This window comes from Schistocerca cancellata, chromosome 2 (genome assembly GCF_023864275.1).
Source record: "Schistocerca cancellata isolate TAMUIC-IGC-003103 chromosome 2, iqSchCanc2.1, whole genome shotgun sequence".
Lineage (NCBI taxonomy): Eukaryota > Metazoa > Arthropoda > Insecta > Orthoptera > Acrididae > Schistocerca > Schistocerca cancellata.
In genome coordinates, this window is record NC_064627.1 from 1,003,902,220 (window position 1) to 1,003,920,877 (window position 18,658).

Below are 18,658 nucleotides of genomic sequence, written 5' to 3' on the forward strand. Positions count from 1 at the left end.
TACTCATCGCTTGGTCTCCCTCTATGATTTTTATCCTCCACGCTGCCCTCCAATACTAAATTGGTGATCCCTTGATGCCTCAGAATATGCCCTACCAAGCGATCCCTTCTTCTAGTCAAGCTCTGCCACAAATTTCTCTTCTCTCCAATTCTATTCAGTACCTCCTCATTACTTATGTGATCTACCCATCTAATCTTCAACATCCTTCTGTAGCATCACATTTCGAAAGCTTCTATTCTCTTCTTGTCTAAACTATTTATCGTCCACGTTGCACTTCCATACATGTCTACACTACATACAAATACTTTCAGAAACGACTTCCTGACATTTAAATCTATACTCGATGTTAACAAATTTCTCTTCTTCAGAAACGCTTTCCTTGCTATTGCCAGTCTTTAAGTGTCTCATTTCCTAATCTGATTCCGGCAGCATCACCCAATTTAATTCCACTACATTCCATTATCCTCGTTTTGCTATTGTTGATGTTCATCTTATATCCGCCTTTCAAGACACCATCCATTCCGTTCAACTGCTCTTCCAAGTCCTTTGCTGTCTCTGACAGAATTACAATGTCATCAGCGAACCTCAAAGTTTTTATTTCTTCTCCATGGATTTTAATACCTACTCCGAACTTTTCTTTCATTTTCTTTACTGCTTGCTCAATATACAGATTGAATAACATCGGGGATAGGCTACAACCCTGTTGCACTCCCTTCCCAACCACTGCTTCCCTTTCATGTACCTTGACTCTTATAACTGCCATCTGGTTTCTGTACAAATTGTAAATAGCCCTTCCCTCCCTGTATTTTACCCCTGCCACCTTCAGAATTTGAAAGATAGTATTCCACTCAACATTGTCAAAAGCTTTCTCTAAGTCTACAAATGCTAGAAATGTAGGTTTGCCTTTCATTAATCTATTTTCTAAGATAAGTCGTAGGGTCAGTATTGCCTCACGTGTTCCAACATTTCCACGTAATCCAAACTGATCTTCCCCGAGGTCGGCTTCTATGAGTTTTTCCATTCGTCTGTAATGAATTCGTGTTAGTATTTTGCAGCCGTGGCTTATTAAACTGATAGTTCGGTAATTTTCACATCTGTCAACACCTGCTTTCTTTGGGATTTGAATTATCATATTCTTCTTGAAGTCTGAGGGTATTTTGCCTCTCTCATACATCTTGCTCACCAGATGGAAGAGTTTTGTCAGGGCTGGCTCTCCCAAGGCTATCAGTAGTTCTAATGGAATATTGCCTATTCCCGGGGCCTTGTTTCGACTTAGGTCTTTCAGTGCTCTGTCAAACTCTTCACACAGTATCATATCTCCCATTTCATCTTCATCTACATCCTCTTCCATTTCCTCAAGAACATCGCTCTTGTATATACCCTCTATATACTCCTTCCTCCTTTCTGCTGTCCCTTCATTACTTAGAACTGGGTTTCCATCTGAGCTCTTGATATTCGTGCAAGTGGTTCTCTTTTCTTCAAAGGTCTCTTTAATTTTCCTGTAGGCAGTATCTATCTTACCCCTAGTGGTATACGCCCCTACATCCTTACATTTGTCCTCTAGCCATCCCTGCTTAGCCATTTTGCACTTCCTATCGATCTCATTTTTGAGACGTTTGTATTCCTTTTTGCCTGCTTCATTTACTGCATTTTCTCTTTTCATCAATTAAATTCAATATCTCTTCTGTTACCCGAGGATTTCTACTAGCCCTCATCTTTTTACCTACTTGATCCTCTGCTGCCTTCACTATCCGGTTCTGTCAGTTTATCCAGGTCCTATCTCCTTAAATCCCACCTTTTTGCTGTTACTTCAGTTTTAATGTACAGTTCGTAACCAATAGATTGTGGTCAGAGTCCTCATATGACCCTGGAAATGTCTCACAATTTAAAACCTGGTCCTGAATCTCTGTCTTACCATTATATAATCTATCTGATACCTTCCAGTACCTCCAGGCTTCTTCCATGTATACAACTATCTTCCATGATTCTGGAACCAAGTGTTAGCTATGATTAAGTTATGTACTGTGCAAAAGTCTACCACGCGGCTTCCTCTTTCATTCCTTACTCCCATTCCATATTCACCTACTACGTTTCCTTCTCTTCCTTTTCCTACTGCCGAGTTCCAGTCACTCATGACTATTAAATTTTCGTCTCCCTTCACTATCTGAATAATTTCTTTTATCTCATCATACATTTCATTAACCTCTTTGTCATCTGCGGCATATAAACTTGTACTATTGTGGTAGGCGTGGGATTCGTATCTATCTTGGCCAGAATAATGCATTCACTATACTGTTTGTAGTAGCTTACCTGCATTCCTATTTTCCTATTCATTATTAAACCTACTCCTGCATTACCCCTATTTGATTTTGTATTTATAACCCTGTATTCACCTGACCAGAAGTCTTGTTCCTCCTGCCACCAAACTTCACTAATTCCCACTATATCTAATTTTAACCTATCCATTTCCTGGCGTGACAGTAAAAGATAGCAAAAGTAAAGCCAAAGTTTTAAATTTGGTTTTTAAGAAACTGTTCATGCAAGAGAATAATATAAACATATCGTTATATAAGGGATATGACTTCCTCAAATCCTGCCCTGAAATGAGATCCAGCCTTCATGAAATCCTCCCCACTCCAGCAAGAGTGTCTTTCCGCCGTTCACCTAACCTTCGTAACCTCTTGGTTCATCCCTATGAAATCCCCAAACCACCTTCCCTACACCCTCTGGCTCCTACCCTTGTAACCACCCCTGGTGTAAGACCTGTCCCATGCACCCTCCCACCACCACCTACTCCAGTCATGTAACCTGGAAGTTGTACACGATCAAAGGCAGAGCCATGTGTGAAAGCACCCACGTGATTTACCAACTGACATGGCTACACTGTGAAGTATTCTATGTGGGAGTGACCAGCAACAAACTGTCCATTCGCATGAACGGACACAGGCAGACAGTGTTTGTTGGTAATGAGGATCACCCTGTGGCTAAACATGCCTTGGTGCACGGCCAGCAGATCTTGGCACAATGTTACACTGTCCGGGTTATCTGGATACTTTCCACTGACACCAACCTATCAGAACTCCGGAGATGGGAACTTGCCCTTCAATATATCCTCTCTTCCTGCTACCCAGTAGGCCTCAACCTCCACTAATTTCAAGTTGCCACCCCTTGTACATCACTTGTCACTCAACAACATCTTTGCCTCTGTACTTCCGCCTTGACTGACATCTCTGCCCAAACTCTTTGCCTTTACATATGTCTGCTTGTGTCTGTATATGTGCCAATGGATGTGTGTGTTTGTGTGTGTGTGAGTGTGTATACTGATCCCTTTTCCCCCTAAGATAAGTCTTTCCACTCCCGGGACTGGAATTACTCCTTACCCTCTCCCTTAAAACCCACATCCTTTCGTCTTTCCCTCTCCTTCCCTCTTTCCTGATGAAGCAACCGTGGGTTGCGAAAGCTTGAAATTTGTGTGTGTGATTGTGTGTGTTTTTTTTATTGTCTCCTATCAACATACCAATGCTTTCGTTGGGTAAGTTACAGCTTCGTTGTTTTTAGTTATATAAACATATATTAACACACAGACTCCCATATGGGGAACACGGTAATAAGGATCCATGGCGTAGAGAAACAACTGAAAGCTAGTAAGTCTCCACCTTCTGATGGAATCCCAATTCAATTTTGCAAAGACTACTCTGCAACACTGGTCCCTTACTTAGCTTGCATTTATTGCGAATCTCTCCCCAAGCACAAAGTCCCAAGGTACTAGAAAAAGAAGCATGTCATTCCTATATACAAGAAGTGTAAAAGAACAGACCCGCAAAATTACAGACCAATATCCTTCACTTTGGTGTGCTGCAGAATCCTTGAACATATTCTCAGTTCGAATATAATAAATATCTTCGAGAAGAATAAGCTTCTGTCCACAGATAAACAAGGTTTTAGAAAGCACCACTCGATCGAAACTCAGCTTGACCTTTTCTCACATGATATCTCGTGAACTATGGATGAAGGGCAACAGGCAGATTCTATATTCCTAGATTTCTGTAAAGTATCTGACACGGTGCCACATTGCTGACAGTTAACAAACACATGAGCCTATGGAATAGGTCCCCAGATATGCGAGCGGCTTGAAAATATCTTAAGTAACAAAACCCAGTACGCTGTCCTCGACAGCGACTGTCCTTCAGAGATGAGTGTATCATCAGGAGTGCCCCAGGGAAGTGTGATAAGACTGCTGTTATTTTCTATATACATAAATGATCTGGTGGATGGGGTAAGTAGCTGTTTGTTGATGATATTATGTATACGGGAAGGTGTCAAAGTTGAGTGACAGTAGGATGATACATGATGACTAAGACAAAATTTCTAGTTGATGTGTGATGAATGGCAGCTAGACCTACATGCAGAAAAATGTAAGTTAATGCACATGAGTAGGGCAAACAAACCAGTAATGTTTGAATACAGGATCAGTAGTGTGCTGCTTGACAGAGCCACATCAATTAAATATCTAGGTGCAACGTTGCAAAGAAATATGAAATGGAATGAGCATAAGGATTATAGTAAGGATGGTGAATGGTCAACTTCAGTTTATAGGGAGAATTTCCGGAAAGTGTGGTTCGTCTGTAAAGGAGACCACATATAGGGTATTGTTGGAATTGTGTGAACAAAATATTTCGTGTGAGATGGCAGCAAAGTGCATCTTGTGAAATATAATACAGTAGAACCCCTCTAATCCGAACTCAGATAGTCCGTCACTCCGGTTAGTCCGACCATGCTGAGGCTCGCGAGCCTGTGCCAACTTGTCACTGACTGCACGCCTGTCGGGCCATTGTTGCGATGTCTATCACTGTGCATATTGTTATATTGTACATTATTGTGCAGTTTTATCCTTTGTTGGGATTAAAAAACGTCGCTGTTTGCTTTATTCCATGTTTTCTACAGTACTTATTTCTGCAGATTCATTGTGTGTACAGTTGTCTGTTTTTCAACATGTCTGGATTCAAATTTAAACACGTAACTCTTTCACTAAACAAAAAATTAGCAGTGCTACAAAGACTGGACGAAGGAAAATCGCTCCAAAAAATTGCAAAGGAACTGAATGTAGGTGTTAAGACAAAAATGGTTCAAATGGTTCTGAACACAAGGGGACTTAACTTCTGAGGTCATCAGTCCCCTAGAACTTAGAACTACTTAAACCTAACTAACCTAAGGACATCACACACATCCATGCCCGAGGCAGGACTCGAACCTGCGACCGTAGCAGTCATGCGGTTCCGGACTGAGCGCCTAGAACCGCTCGGCTACCACGGCCGGCGGTGTTACGACAGTTAAGGACTGGAGGAAGCATCGGAAACACATTTAATCCTATACAGTTACGACTGATGGTGAAAACACACTGAAGAATCGCAAAACATTAAAAAAGTCTAAGCTTGAACTGCTTGATAACACACTGTGGATGTGGTTTTGTCAAGAAAGAAGGAAAGGAACTCCAATATCCGGGCCAATTCTCAAAGAAAAAGTGATAGTTTTGCACAAAAAACTGGAAGCCGAAAGTAAATTTGCTGCCAGTGAAGGCTGGATTGATTGTTGGAAAACTCGTCATGGTGTCCGATTTGTTTCTATTTACTGTGAAAAACTATCTGCCGATGCCGCAACTGCTAAGGAGTTTTCTGTTAATTTTCAAGAAATTGTAGAAGAAAATCAACTGTTACCCTGCCAAGTGTATAACATCGACGAGACAGGGCTGAACTTTAAAATGTTGCCAACAAAAACGCTCGCAGCTTCAAATGAATCCGTGGTAGGAGCGAAACTTATTAATGATAGAATAACAGTCATTCCTTGTAGCAAAATACATGATACCCACAAGCTCCTCTTGTTCGTCACTGGCAAATCTACGAAGCCAAGGGCATTCAAAAATATAAACTTATCTTCCTTGCCGGCGGAAGTCAAGAAAAATAGCATCTACCTGGGAGCCTGTATCTAATATTTTCTGGGTCTCATGAACAAATAGAGCGAGTTGGGTCTCACACGATCGCTGTTTCCGGAATCCATGTTGATTCCTACATAGTAGATTCTGAGTTTCCAAAAACGACATGATACTCGAGCAAAAAACATGTTCTAAAATTCTACAATAGTCCGAGTTTTATGTGTGTAAAATAATGATCCTTGGTTGTTGTGTACGATGTATTTTACCTGTAAGTACAAATATATTTACTGGCACTAAATGTCTTTTACTCACTATTACTTATTCAACTGTGTCGACTCGAATAGGTTATGGGCCCAGCGTAGCATTTGGAGTAAGTATATCCATAACATAGTAGTGTGAAAGTATTGAAAAAGTCCCAGGTAGTGCACTTGCATGAAGTATGGGTTATTCTTACACGATGAGTGCAACTCTTTTGTATTATTCTTTGGTATTATTCTTTACGTTAAGAAAGATCAAAGTTACTGTTAAAATGAGTACAGCACAAATTCCTCGGATTGAAAGACTAATGGCTTGCGAAAACAATGCAATATGAAAATTTGCAGTAGAAGCGTTTTTACGTTTGGATGACCTATGGGATGTGGTGGATGGGAGAATGAAATCCACAGATCAGAATTATTCAAGTATATCACTGGTTGACTTGGTGAATTATGTTCACCTTGAAAAAGCTGCGACAGCGAAAGAAGTCTGGGACAAATTACGAAGTGCATTTCAGGATGGAGGTCTTACAAGAAAAGTAGGATTATTAAGTGAGTTAATTACCACTCAGCTGGACAAATTCAAACTTGTAGACAAATATGCCACCTCGAACCAACTGAGAAACATTGGGTTTGAGATCGTTGATGAATGGATAGGGACACTACTGTTCGTAGGACTGCCCAAAAGGTATGCACCTATGATTAAGGGGATGGAAAGTTCAAGCATACCGATCACAGGCAACAGTGTTAAAGTGAAAATCCTACAGGATGTAAAGAATACTTCAAGCTGTCATGTGTTGGGGAAGGAAACTACATCTGCTCTTTATTCAAAAAACAAAAGGAAGAAATCAGTGAGGTGCTACAGATGTCAGAAGAAGGGGAATATTGCATCTCAGTGCAGAGAAAAAGTACACCCAAGGTCAGACATGCAGCAAAAGAGGTATTTTGCTGATAGCCCAGAGGCAGGGACCAATAATAAAGGTAAGGCGCTCTCATGTTTTTATTCTTTTGGAGATGTGGGTAACTGTCCACTGAAATGGATTTTAGATTCCGGTGCAACTGTGCATGTTGTTAAAGACAAATCTCTTCTTTATGATGTTAAAGATAAGACTCATATAGGAATATCTACTGTTGATGGCAGCAAGCTCCAATGTCATTTGGCTGAGGAACTAGACCTACATGTAAGTGTAAATGGTAAACCAAATATGGTTGCAGCACATGATGTTCATTATGTAAAAAATGTTGCGAGTAACCTACTGTCTGTAGGAGAAATTGTCAAGAAGGAAATACAGTCACTTTTGGCATGCATGGAGCAACAGTAATTAATGAAAATGGTGAAGTTACAACTACAGCAAGGACCGAAAGGGTATTTTTTAAGTTGGATACTACTGCAGTAAACTTAGAAATGTTAGTCATTCATTATACTCAGCGGAAGGTTTTTTATAGCACCGCAGACTTGAACACTTAAATAGAAAGAGTATATCCTTAATAAAGGTAATGGTAAAGGGAATGCAGAATTATAGTGTACCCAAGGACTCTTGTGAGATATGAATAAAAAGAAAACAAACGAGGCTACCTTTTAAAACTAGTAAAAGCAAATCTGCAGAGGTCTTATAGTTAGTTAACCCATACAGATGTATGTGGCCCAAAGGAGTGCGAATCTATAGGTGGGAGTTGTTATTTTCTTACGTTTATTGATGATTATTCACAGTATACTCATGTTTATTTTCTTAGTTCCAAAGACCAAGTGTGTGCGACTTTTGAAAAAATATCATAATATGGTGAAAAGGTGTATGGGAAAGAAGATTAAGATCATCAGGTATGACAACGGGAGAGTATATAATAACCAGAAATTGAAGACACTTCTTGCAAAAATGGGAATCAGGCATCAAACTACAATAAAGTACAGCCCATCTCAAAACGGGGTCTGAGAGGAATAGGACCATTGCCAAAAAAGCAAGGAGCATGATAACTGATGCTGGATTACCAAAAGATTTTTGGGCAGAGGCAGTATCAACAGTCATATATTTGAACACTAGATCACCTACAAAAGCATTAAGGAATAGAACCCCCTATGAGATATGGGTAGGAAGGAAACCTGATCTAAGCAATATAAGGATTTTTGGTTGTGATGCAATGGTGCACATTCCAAAACAGATGAGAGGAAAATGGGACCCAATAAAAAGTACATTTTTGTAGGCTATTGTGAGAAATTCAAAGGACTATCGATTACTGGATCCATTGAATAAAAGGATAGTCACAAGCAGAGATGTAGTATTCTTTGAAAATAAAAAGGACTCTGAAGAGGTCAAGACTACTAAGTTAACTGCACCTAGTTCCAAGAGTGAAACCTTAGGTGAAGAAAGAGAAAGTGAAAAACAGAAAAAGGATAGTCAAAGGCAAATGGAGACTAACTGTGATGGCAATGAGTTTGAGGATCAACAAAATGAAGAGAACAACGTAAGGCATTCTTCTTGCGTTCAAAAATCAAAAGAATATCTGGATTTCGAGATGTATGCAGTTCTGTCTTTTAATGATGAGCCAGCAACAGCAGAAGAAGTAATGAGCGGCCTGAACTCTCAAGAATGGAAAGAAGCAATGAAGAGGGAATTGGAATCTTTATCTCAGAATGAAACCTTTTGAATAGGTAAAAATGCAGCAGATAATAAACCATTACAGGCAAGATGGGTGTTCACTCTGAAGAGCCCCGAAAACTCATCACCAAGATATAAAGCACGACTTGTAAAAAAAAGATATTCGCAAAACCAGGGGTAGATTACAAGGAAACTTTTTCACCTGTAGTCAAGTATGCCTCACTGAGATAGCTTTTAGCCTTGGCAGCAAAATGAAATTCAAAAATTCATCATATGGACGTAAAAACAGCATATTTAAATGGGAAATTGGAGGAGGAGATATATGTCATTCCACCAAGAGAAGTCATGAGAACCAGATTGGAAAGGGAAAAGATCTGGCATTTGTGAAAAAGTATTTATGGACTTAAACAGAGTGGACATTGCTGTAATCAATGTCTACATAAAAAATAAATATGAACATGAAGCAACCTATGGGAGATCCCAGTATATACTATAAAAGGGGAAGAGATAATACTAATGGCAATATGGGTGGACAACTTCTTTATCCTCCCTGAAAACGAAAGCCAAATGGGAATTTGTAACAAACAGCTGCAAACCAAGTTTAAGGTGCATGATTTGGGAGAAGTTAAACATTATTTAGGTATGCAGATCACCGAGGATGAAGAGAGACAAGAATTGAGCATAAAATCAATCATCACATACATAAAAAATCTAAAGGAAATTTGGCATGAGTGACTGTAAACCCATAACTATGCCAATGGAAGTAGGAGTGAAGTTAAATACAAATGAGACAGATGTGGAATGTGTCAAGAATGTTCCATATTTAGAAGCAGTAGGGAGTCTGTTATATTTGTCTCAAAAGTCACAACCTGACATTGCTTTTGCCACCAACGCAGTGAACAGACATTGCAGAGACCCACAGGAAAAGCACTGGAAAGCTCTGAAAAGGATATTCCGATATCTAAGAGGAACATCAAACCACGAATTAAGATATCATAATAAAGAAGGCAATGCAAAACTAGAAGGCTACAGTGATGCGGACTGGGGGAGCAAATTAGGAGATAGGCATTCCACTACTGGCTGCTGCTTTAAATTAAGGGTCGGCCTCACTTCATGGTCCTGTCAGAAGCAAAAAACAGTCGCATTGAGTACCATAGAGGCCGAGTATTTGGCGCTATCTTACACCACACAGGAAGCACCATGGCTAAAAACATTAATATGTGGAATAGAACTCAATTTAATTGTGTAATTGTGGAACCTATAACAATCTTCTGTGACAATAAAGGTGCCATTAACCTACCTAAAATTGATGTCACAAGTGCTAGGACAAAACATATTGATCAAAGGCACCATTTTATTCGGGACCTCATAGAGCGACAGTACATTGCCGTGGACTACCTGCGCACAGAAGACATGTTTGCTGTCCTGCTGACAAAACCCTTGGATGAAGAGAAATTTAAGAGACTGTGGGGCTATTTGGTTTATCTTATGAAGGCAAAACACAAAATATATGTTCAAAGGGGATGTTGGAATTGTGTGAACAATATATTTCGTGTGAGACGGCGGCAAAATGCATCGTGTGAAATATAATAGACCTCTCTGGTGCTATTGTATGCTTTGATTTTTATGTGTGTAACATAACGTTCCTTGGTTGTTTTGTTCAATGTATTTTACCTGCAAGTGCAAATATAGTTACTGGCACTAAATGTCTTTTACTCATTATTACTTATTCAACTGTGTTGACTCTAATAGATACTAGTGCAAATCATTGTTGAGTACTGTTCGAGTGTTTGGGATCTGCACCAAGTGGTATTAAAGGAAGACTTCGAAGCAGTTCAGAAGTGGGGTGAAATCAAATGGGAATCACTGGAGGATAGGCAACATTCTTCTCAAGGAGTGCTATTGACAAAATTTAGAGAATTGGCAACCATAAGGGTAAGGTCATAACAAAAATCCATGGAATGTGCAAATAACTAAACTAATGAATAGTTAGTGAACAAAGATGTCTGACAGTTGCAGTAGGATTGGTGTGGCTGCTTCATGTGTCTACCTGAACCAACCATGTAATGCCATTCCATGTGTTTCTCTGTGGCAACATTTTAGTGTTGTCACAACTCTATAGATCACTATTGTTTTCATAACATCCACTTGCAGTTCAATTGAAAGATGGTAAAAGCACTGCCAGCTGTCAGGAATCATTTTTTGCCAATTCTACTAGACAGTAAAAGAAGTGCTACTCAAGGACAAATCTTTACTTTAACCCCAAGTTCAGCATGAGTACGCTGCAACCCAATTTGAATGATTATGTATATTTGCTGGGATCGCAACCCTGTTTGAATTAAGAAGAGTGTTGCCAAAATGCTGAAGAATTTGTTGCAGCAACATTCAGAAAAGAACTCTCGACATCTCAAGTGCATCTACTGACAAGTCTCTATTTCCAGAAGGCAATCTACGAATGTTCGTCCACCTTCTACTTATCACTCTCATAGGAACCACACAGATAAAACTGGCCTACAAGTCATCGACCAACTGGAAACTAATTACAAGTGGTGTCCCACAAGTTACCATCTTAGGCCTCTTACTTTTTCTTGTGTCCATTAATGCCATTTAAACAGCAATATTACCAGAAGCCAAATTTGTTATGTCTGCAGATGACACAAACATCACCATAAATAGAAAAACAGTCCAGTTTTAAAACAGTGGTTAATGCAATTTTCGGGTCAACGGAAGTGTCCGATTCCACCCATCTGCTGACCCATGACGTAAGGGTGTTGTGGTGTGTGACGCCATTACGGCGCGCAGTTTATGAGCTGGTTGTGTTTGTAGATGTCGTCTTGTTATGTTTGATGGTGCCCTCTGTGTGTGTGTGTGTGTGTGTGTGTGTGTGTGTGTGTGTGTGTGTGTGTGTGTGTGTGAGGGGGGGTTGACCTGCTTTGCAGTGCCAAAATTTGAGGTCAACCGCAGCTGCCGATACCGAAACACCAACTACTACAGCAAAAACTATGGAAATTGGAATCAGACAAATCCCTTGATCACAGATGACGATACCAAAACACCAATACCTGCGTATAAAACTCTACGAAAATTGTGACCGTAACTATTGATATGAAAAAACCAACACCTACAACTATGAAAAACAGAACCAAATCAACAGCACCTCAAAAATTCAAAAGTCAAACATCCCTACATAGATTAACACATTTGATACACAATAAATACACGAAACATTACAACTTGAGAAACATTGACCCAAAAAAACAATTACCTATCACCAACAAATTTTGGTCAAAGGGAAGTGTCCGATTCCTGTAGATTTTGTACTTATATTTTTTCTTCATCATTTTGTGTGTTTTGAGATTTTTTTCCTTTTTTTTTGCTTGCCCCTCCCTAAAACCCCCAATTCTTCACCATTGTCCTTAGTTTGATTGTGTTTTTGGAGGGAGATGTTATTGTCTTATTTATACGTATTTTCATGTTTTTTGCTGTGTGTATGTTGCGACATCATAGGCACTATATTGGAGAAGCTTAGAACAGCCACTTCCGCCATATTGATGACGTTATGGGTCAAAGCAGACGGGTGGAATCAGACACTTCTGTAATCCTCAATTTTCATGGACAATAATAAATGATTTCTACGAATTTTGCAATCAAACTTTGAAAAGACACACTATATGCAGTTAAAAACTTGCAGGAGACTATGTCTAAAATATGATAAGCATATAGAAGAGAGACTGAGAGTGTAACATTCTTGGGATTACAACTTGATGAAAAATTCAATTGAGAGGAGCATATCGCAGAATGGCTTAAAAAAGTATCTTAATAAATCTATGTGCAATGTGGAAACTGTTCGACACAGGTGGCAAGTGTGAATATGCAATCCAAAACATGTCATAGCAATCATTAACATTATGTCACTGTCAGAGCCAATTACTTGTATTTAATATTCTTCTTGACACATAATGCCATATGCCAGCACCCATAAAAGTTTGGCTACCAATAAAGGTTAGCTTAAAAGAAGTGTGGAAGATTTATCAATGACCAACTCCTTTTATTCCAATGATAAATTTCTTAGCAGAACCAATTAATATACAAATCAGAAATTTATCAAATATTATGTTACTGGTACAAAAAATCTGACTTATGCACATCTGAAATGACGTGATGTGATAAATTTAAATAAGCGTTGTAAACTAAGTGTATGTCTGATGATGACTGGCTACAATAGCCAAAGATTTATCATGTGTAATTCGGATTGTGATATGTTAATTACTAGGCCTACCTCTCAAATGAATGTATGTTCAACATTTTTTGACTTATCTTGCAGCTACAAAGGCCATTTCACTTAGGGTCAAATCGACACATTTGCTGGTAGTCACTTATTTAGTTATGCAGTATTTAGTCACACATTTTACTGAACTATAATCTATCAACTCACCCTTAGGATTTGGATTAGTTTCAAACACGTGTAGCTGTTGTGGATTTGCTGTGAATGTGTAGACTTTGATTACACCTTCCAGTATAACGACAATTCTATCTCTCCTGAGACGTACTCCTCGGACAGGTGCATTGAATTCCATCGCAATGACAGGTGACTTCTTCAAATCATCCCATATCATCACTAAACAGAACAAAGCATTACATACACCGATGAATACATAACAAGAAAACTATTATGTCTACATGTGTTCGAGGTAATTTGAAATACACATATCTTACTATTACTTATATGTAGCTATGTAGTAACCTCTGTTCGGAGGGTAGAGCGGCCGGGGTCCACCTCCGACAAGCGCCAAATAATTGCACCGGAACAGCATTTCAACATAACCAAGACCACCTTCAGAAAAATCTTGTCGTTCTTTTTCTTTTAGTGGATCACAGTTATACACTCGAAAACCATTTTCCATTCCGCATGCAAAGCATCCTGAAATGTCGAACGTCTGTAAGCAAAACTGCGCACGTTGTACACTGTACACATTGCGGTGTCACCACGCGCACGACAATTCTCACCTTGGTCCTGATTGAAACCCGCATACAAGAGCCCATTATTGTATGGATTGGTGGTTCCTAAATTCATGTCTCTTGTAATCGTGTGCGGTGCCAAGATAAAGAAAATTTAACCTAATTTTATCTACATGCCTTCCCAGTAGTGCTGTAACCACTACTCTACTGCAGCCATTTTTATTGACATTCGCGTCCAACCAATAAGATTTTTTATTTCCCCAGCGTAGACGCGGCCAAAACAAAACATAATCGCAAAGCGGTAAGTGTTTGGTTGTGAAAGTGGATACATGATTTGCTCTGTTGTCTGAGGAGTTATTTGAAATGTATGGCAAAGTGTTAACGCCTGTCCACGTTAGAGGCATTGTCAGTAGAACCTGTCGCTGTGTTTTCAGCACTACAACTGGAAATATGAAACAACAGATCCCACGAAAGAAAGGAAAAAGTTCTCATCTGTGGTTGCTCCGTCAATTTTCAGACCCTTACGTGGAGAAAGCCAAGATGTCAAACTACAGGTTAATGTCATTGATATCGGAATTTTTTTAAATAGTCTGTTTATGACTAAATAATCTTAATCTTGGTTGATAGGTGTCGCAGTGCATTCAAGTTGAGGGAGATAGATGACAGATTCCATATACTGAGTCCTGGCCAGTGTGTTATAGATTGTGGGGCTGCTCCTGGCAGTTGGACCCAAGTTGCTGTTGAACGGGTTAACGCATTGGGGACAGGTAAAACATTGCATCATTTTTATATGTTTGTACATGGTGCATTTTAATAACAGCGAGACACATGAAGGAGTACAACACAAAAATATATAAATGTAAAGAAAATTATTGGTTGCTATTAATAGTGACTTTGTTATCCACTGTTAACATTTAGTAGTTTGTAAAGTTTTTAATCTGAAGTTAACAGTTAATGTCGTCTGTATTACATGGTAACTGAGTGTTAGAGTGCCTGTGCCAGTTACATTACGAAAGTTCCACGTTTTTATTAGTATTATTCCTTTAATTCGTAAAAGTTCGTCAGGAGAGAAATAGCTGGCGTAGGTTTAAATATGTTCACGATAAACACGGAGTAAATATCGTCTTTATGAATTTATTTGCGTTTCTATTGTTGTGGTCTGCAGTCCACAGACTGGTTTGATGCGGTTCTCCATGCAACTCTATCCTGTAAAAGCTTCTTCATTTCCAAGTAACTACTGCACCACACATCCTTCTGAATCTGCTTAGTGTATTCGTCTCTTGGTCTCCCAGTACAATTTTACCCTCCACAGTGCCCTCCAATACTAAATTAGTCATCCCTTGATGCCTCAGAGCAATTCCTACCAACCAATCCCTTCTTCTAGACAAGTTGTGCCACAAAGTCCTCTTCTCCCCAATTCTATTCAGTACCACCTCATTAGTTACATGATCTACCCATCTAATCTTCAGCATTCTTTTGTAGCACCACATCTCATAGGCTTCTATTATCTTCTTGTCTGAACTATTTATCGTCCATGTTTCATATCCATACATGGCTTCACTCCATACAAATACTTTGAGAAAAGACTTTCTGACACTTAAATCTATACTCGATGTTAACAAATGTCTCTTCTTCAGAAACGCTTTTCTTGCCATTGCCAGTCTACATTTTATGTCCTCCCTGCTTTGACCATCATCGGTTATTTTGCCCCCCAAATAGCAAAAGGGTCATTCCATGTCAGTTCAACCAGGGGCTCCAGCTCTTAGTCTCAGATTTGACTGAAATCCAGTACACTAATTCTACCATGTGTGGAACACTCGTGTACAAAGTATTAGTTTCCCCTGCCAATTAGTTCCAGAATTATGACTTGTGAAAGAAGGTGGCATGACCCGGAAATTGCAACCCGCATCTGGCAGTCTATCTTCAGGTCCAACTTCAGGTCTTAATAACTTTTGAACTATTCAGCACTGTCCAGTGAAATTTTTACAACCCAGTAACATCCATTTAGAGAACACATTCCATGAATCAAAATACCAACAACATATCTGAAGGAAAATAAAAAATTCCAAAATGTGATTTAAAAATGTAATACGTTAAAAGGTACATATTGTGGGTGCCCTCTATGCCAAATATAATTCACTCAAAAAGGGTATAAATTTTTTTGTGGTAAGCGTACTGTGGCCTAAACACACACACAGAACTCATCATGCCCATATCAGTCACAAAAATGAGTTACGTGCACACGAAAATACAAAAATTTGAAAAATTACCTGAAAAATATGGATTTTCGAAATGTGGTAGCACAAAAGGGACATGTGGTATCCAAGCCAAATTTCACACACTGCATAAGTAGACCATAATGATATACATCTCAAAATTTCAGCATGTGGTTGCAAGACATTTGTGTACATTGCATTAATGTTTACTGCACCTTAACTGCTAAAAACCAGTCGATTGTACTTTGAACAGAAGTTCTCCCACACTTTAGCTACTGTACTCTGTACATTGAGTGGCAAGTTGTACCGTCTTCCTGACACTGTGGTAGGAACTGGAACTGTCATAAGAATATGTTCAAAAGTAATCCAACACCTGTCTGCTAAACGTGGCCAATGAAATGATCTTGATGGTCCTGCTGGTGCCATGAAGTTCACAAATATATCACCTTCTGCTTCACAGCACTCTGCAACACATCCTAAGTACCATTTGTCATCATAAACAGCAATAACATAGCAACCTGGTTGTATGTTGCTACTTTTGCTTCTGAATCCTGAGTCAGACACACTGTGAATACACATGTTGTGCATGAACCTATAGTTATAACCAGACAATCTGCACTTTGTCACAGTCCGCTGGAGAGAAGTGATGATGGCTCCTTGTGCCTGCAACAGTTTAATGTGTTCTAGTCTGCTTTTTAGCAACTCTTTGACTGATTTCACCTCATCTTTCGAAACATAGAATGACTGTATGCCAGAGATATTTTTCTGTACCCAGATAAATAATTGAAGAGGTGTTAGAATGTGACCTTCTGTAGGGTGCTCAGACTAGCTCGTGATGCCATGCACTTAATGGTAGCACCAGTACCATCACATACATTTTTACCATGACTTGTTGCGAAAAAATTCCATTCTGCGTGAATCTGAAAATCGTGGTAATGCGTGCATAAATTTTTGAGATTTTTACAGTTTTTGTACTGACTAGCTGCCCCATCACTGAAGTATTTGACAAAATGTATGTGAGGCAGCTTGTTTTTCACATATGCCATGTCAGTGCGAATGTGGACATGAACTGCAATGGTATCATGAATTAAACAGTCACTAAAAATGCACAGGTTCATGACAGACACATCACCTGATTCACCTCTATAGTAAATCGCAAATGGCTGGAGAGTTGCTTGACTGTTGTCCCAATGATATCCTTGGATGGCATCTTGAACTATAAATGCATAATTTTCAGAAAAGTCTAGTATTACCATAACTGGAGCTAAGCCGATTGTGCTGTTGCTGTGATGTTGTGTGTGGTCAGTTTGTCCGTTTTTTGACAACACATTTCAACAAAATCTTCCGCTGTACTTTGCTTTGTTTCAAGACTTGTGCGATCCATGTGTGTCCGTTGTTTATAAGAAACAAGTTCATCGTCATCCATAAGGAGTCCACCATAAAGTTTGTTATTCACGTGTTCTGCAAGACTTGCCTTACCGGGACACTTTTCACACCTGTGTATCATGTATTGGTAGGAACTGATGTCACACACTAGCAGCTTCATTGCACCTTTGTAATCCAGACCAGAAGCCTTTATAGCAGCAAACATGAGCTTAGCATTTTGATGGGTCTCACATACACAAACATTGTGTGTGCCCCTTGCACTTACAGGCACAACCCATTTTGGCCGAAGATTGAAAAAAGATGATAAACCTACTTTGGTATTGGGATACTTTTCCTTGAATTCTACATATAGTTCTGATATGTTGCATAGCAACAGTCTTTTTTGCATCTGTACACGTACATTTCCCATTTTCACCGTTACATAGTCTTTTTTTCCAGGCATTATTTGGCTGTAGTCATTATTTTCATAAAACTCCGACCGAGCGAGGTGGCGCAGTGGTTAGCACACTGGACTCGCGTTCGGGAGGACGACGGTTCAATCCCGCCTCCGGCCATCCTGATTGAGGTTTTCCGTGATTTCCCTAAATCGCTTCAGGCAAATGCCGGGATGGTTCCTTTGAAAGGGCACGGCCGATTTCCTTCCCCATCCTTCCCTCACCCGAGCTTGCGCTCTGTCTCTAATGACCTCGTTGTCGACGGAACGTTAAACACTAATCTCCTCCTCCATAAAACTCCAACACTAGCACCTTTATTTCTGAACTCATTTGCTTATCCTGAGCCTGCTGAAGTTGTGGAAGCACTCCTTGGGTTGCTTTTATTTTCCTAGCTTGCTTTACCATATATGTAGAAACATGAATTCCATTGCAGTGTAGTCAATAGACCAGCTGGAAGGTGCAAGGGTAAGAATAGCTACTTTTTTCTGGCGTGTGGATATGACACATTTTTCTTTTAAATCATGCACAATTTTGTCCAAATCAGGGTATTTCTGGCATGATTTTCGTTCCTTTGGAGCAGATAGTTCTTCCTCTTCCACCATTAGTGTGTCAGCTATTTTGTGTTTTAATTCCATTTGAGCTCCTTGTAGTTTTCTTCTACCATACCTGGTCCTGTTTCTTTTCCCAACTTTGTGTGTCTTCATGGGAGACAAGCCAAGAGCAGTCACTGAAGTACTTAATTGCTCATCCGCTGTGGTTGTAGGTGGCTGATACTCTTCATCACTGTCATGTAAATTATCAGAATATTCTTCATTTTTTAGCAGTGTAAGACACCTCGAACATAACTTTTGTCCTGGTTTCATGTTAAGTTGCATGCACTGATTCA

The 18,658-nt window shown here is 39.5% G+C and overlaps 2 protein-coding genes across 3 annotated transcripts in view; one reads left to right on the plus strand and one right to left on the minus strand.

Moving 5' to 3' along the window:
- The window catches only part of LOC126162971 (WD repeat domain phosphoinositide-interacting protein 3), a 115,153-nt gene extending 101,167 nt beyond the window's left edge, over window positions 1–13,986 (minus strand). Inside the window, exons 1-3 of the mRNA XM_049919819.1 lie at window positions 13,785–13,986; window positions 13,522–13,698; window positions 13,213–13,395 (exon numbers count right to left, since the gene is read on the minus strand). Of these exons, the coding sequence (XP_049775776.1) occupies window positions 13,213–13,395; window positions 13,522–13,698; window positions 13,785–13,851 (427 nt within the window). The 5' untranslated portion in view covers window positions 13,852–13,986. The remainder of the gene's footprint in view (window positions 1–13,212; window positions 13,396–13,521; window positions 13,699–13,784) is intronic.
- A 37-nt stretch (window positions 13,987–14,023) lies between these two features.
- LOC126162972 (rRNA methyltransferase 2, mitochondrial) overlaps window positions 14,024–18,658 on the plus strand; it is a 94,665-nt gene continuing 90,030 nt past the window's right edge. For both annotated transcript variants that reach the window (XM_049919821.1, XM_049919820.1), the window contains exons 1-2: window positions 14,024–14,290; window positions 14,364–14,503. In XM_049919821.1, coding sequence (XP_049775778.1) covers window positions 14,100–14,290; window positions 14,364–14,503 — 331 coding nt within the window. In that variant the 5' untranslated portion in view covers window positions 14,024–14,099. The remainder of the gene's footprint in view (window positions 14,291–14,363; window positions 14,504–18,658) is intronic.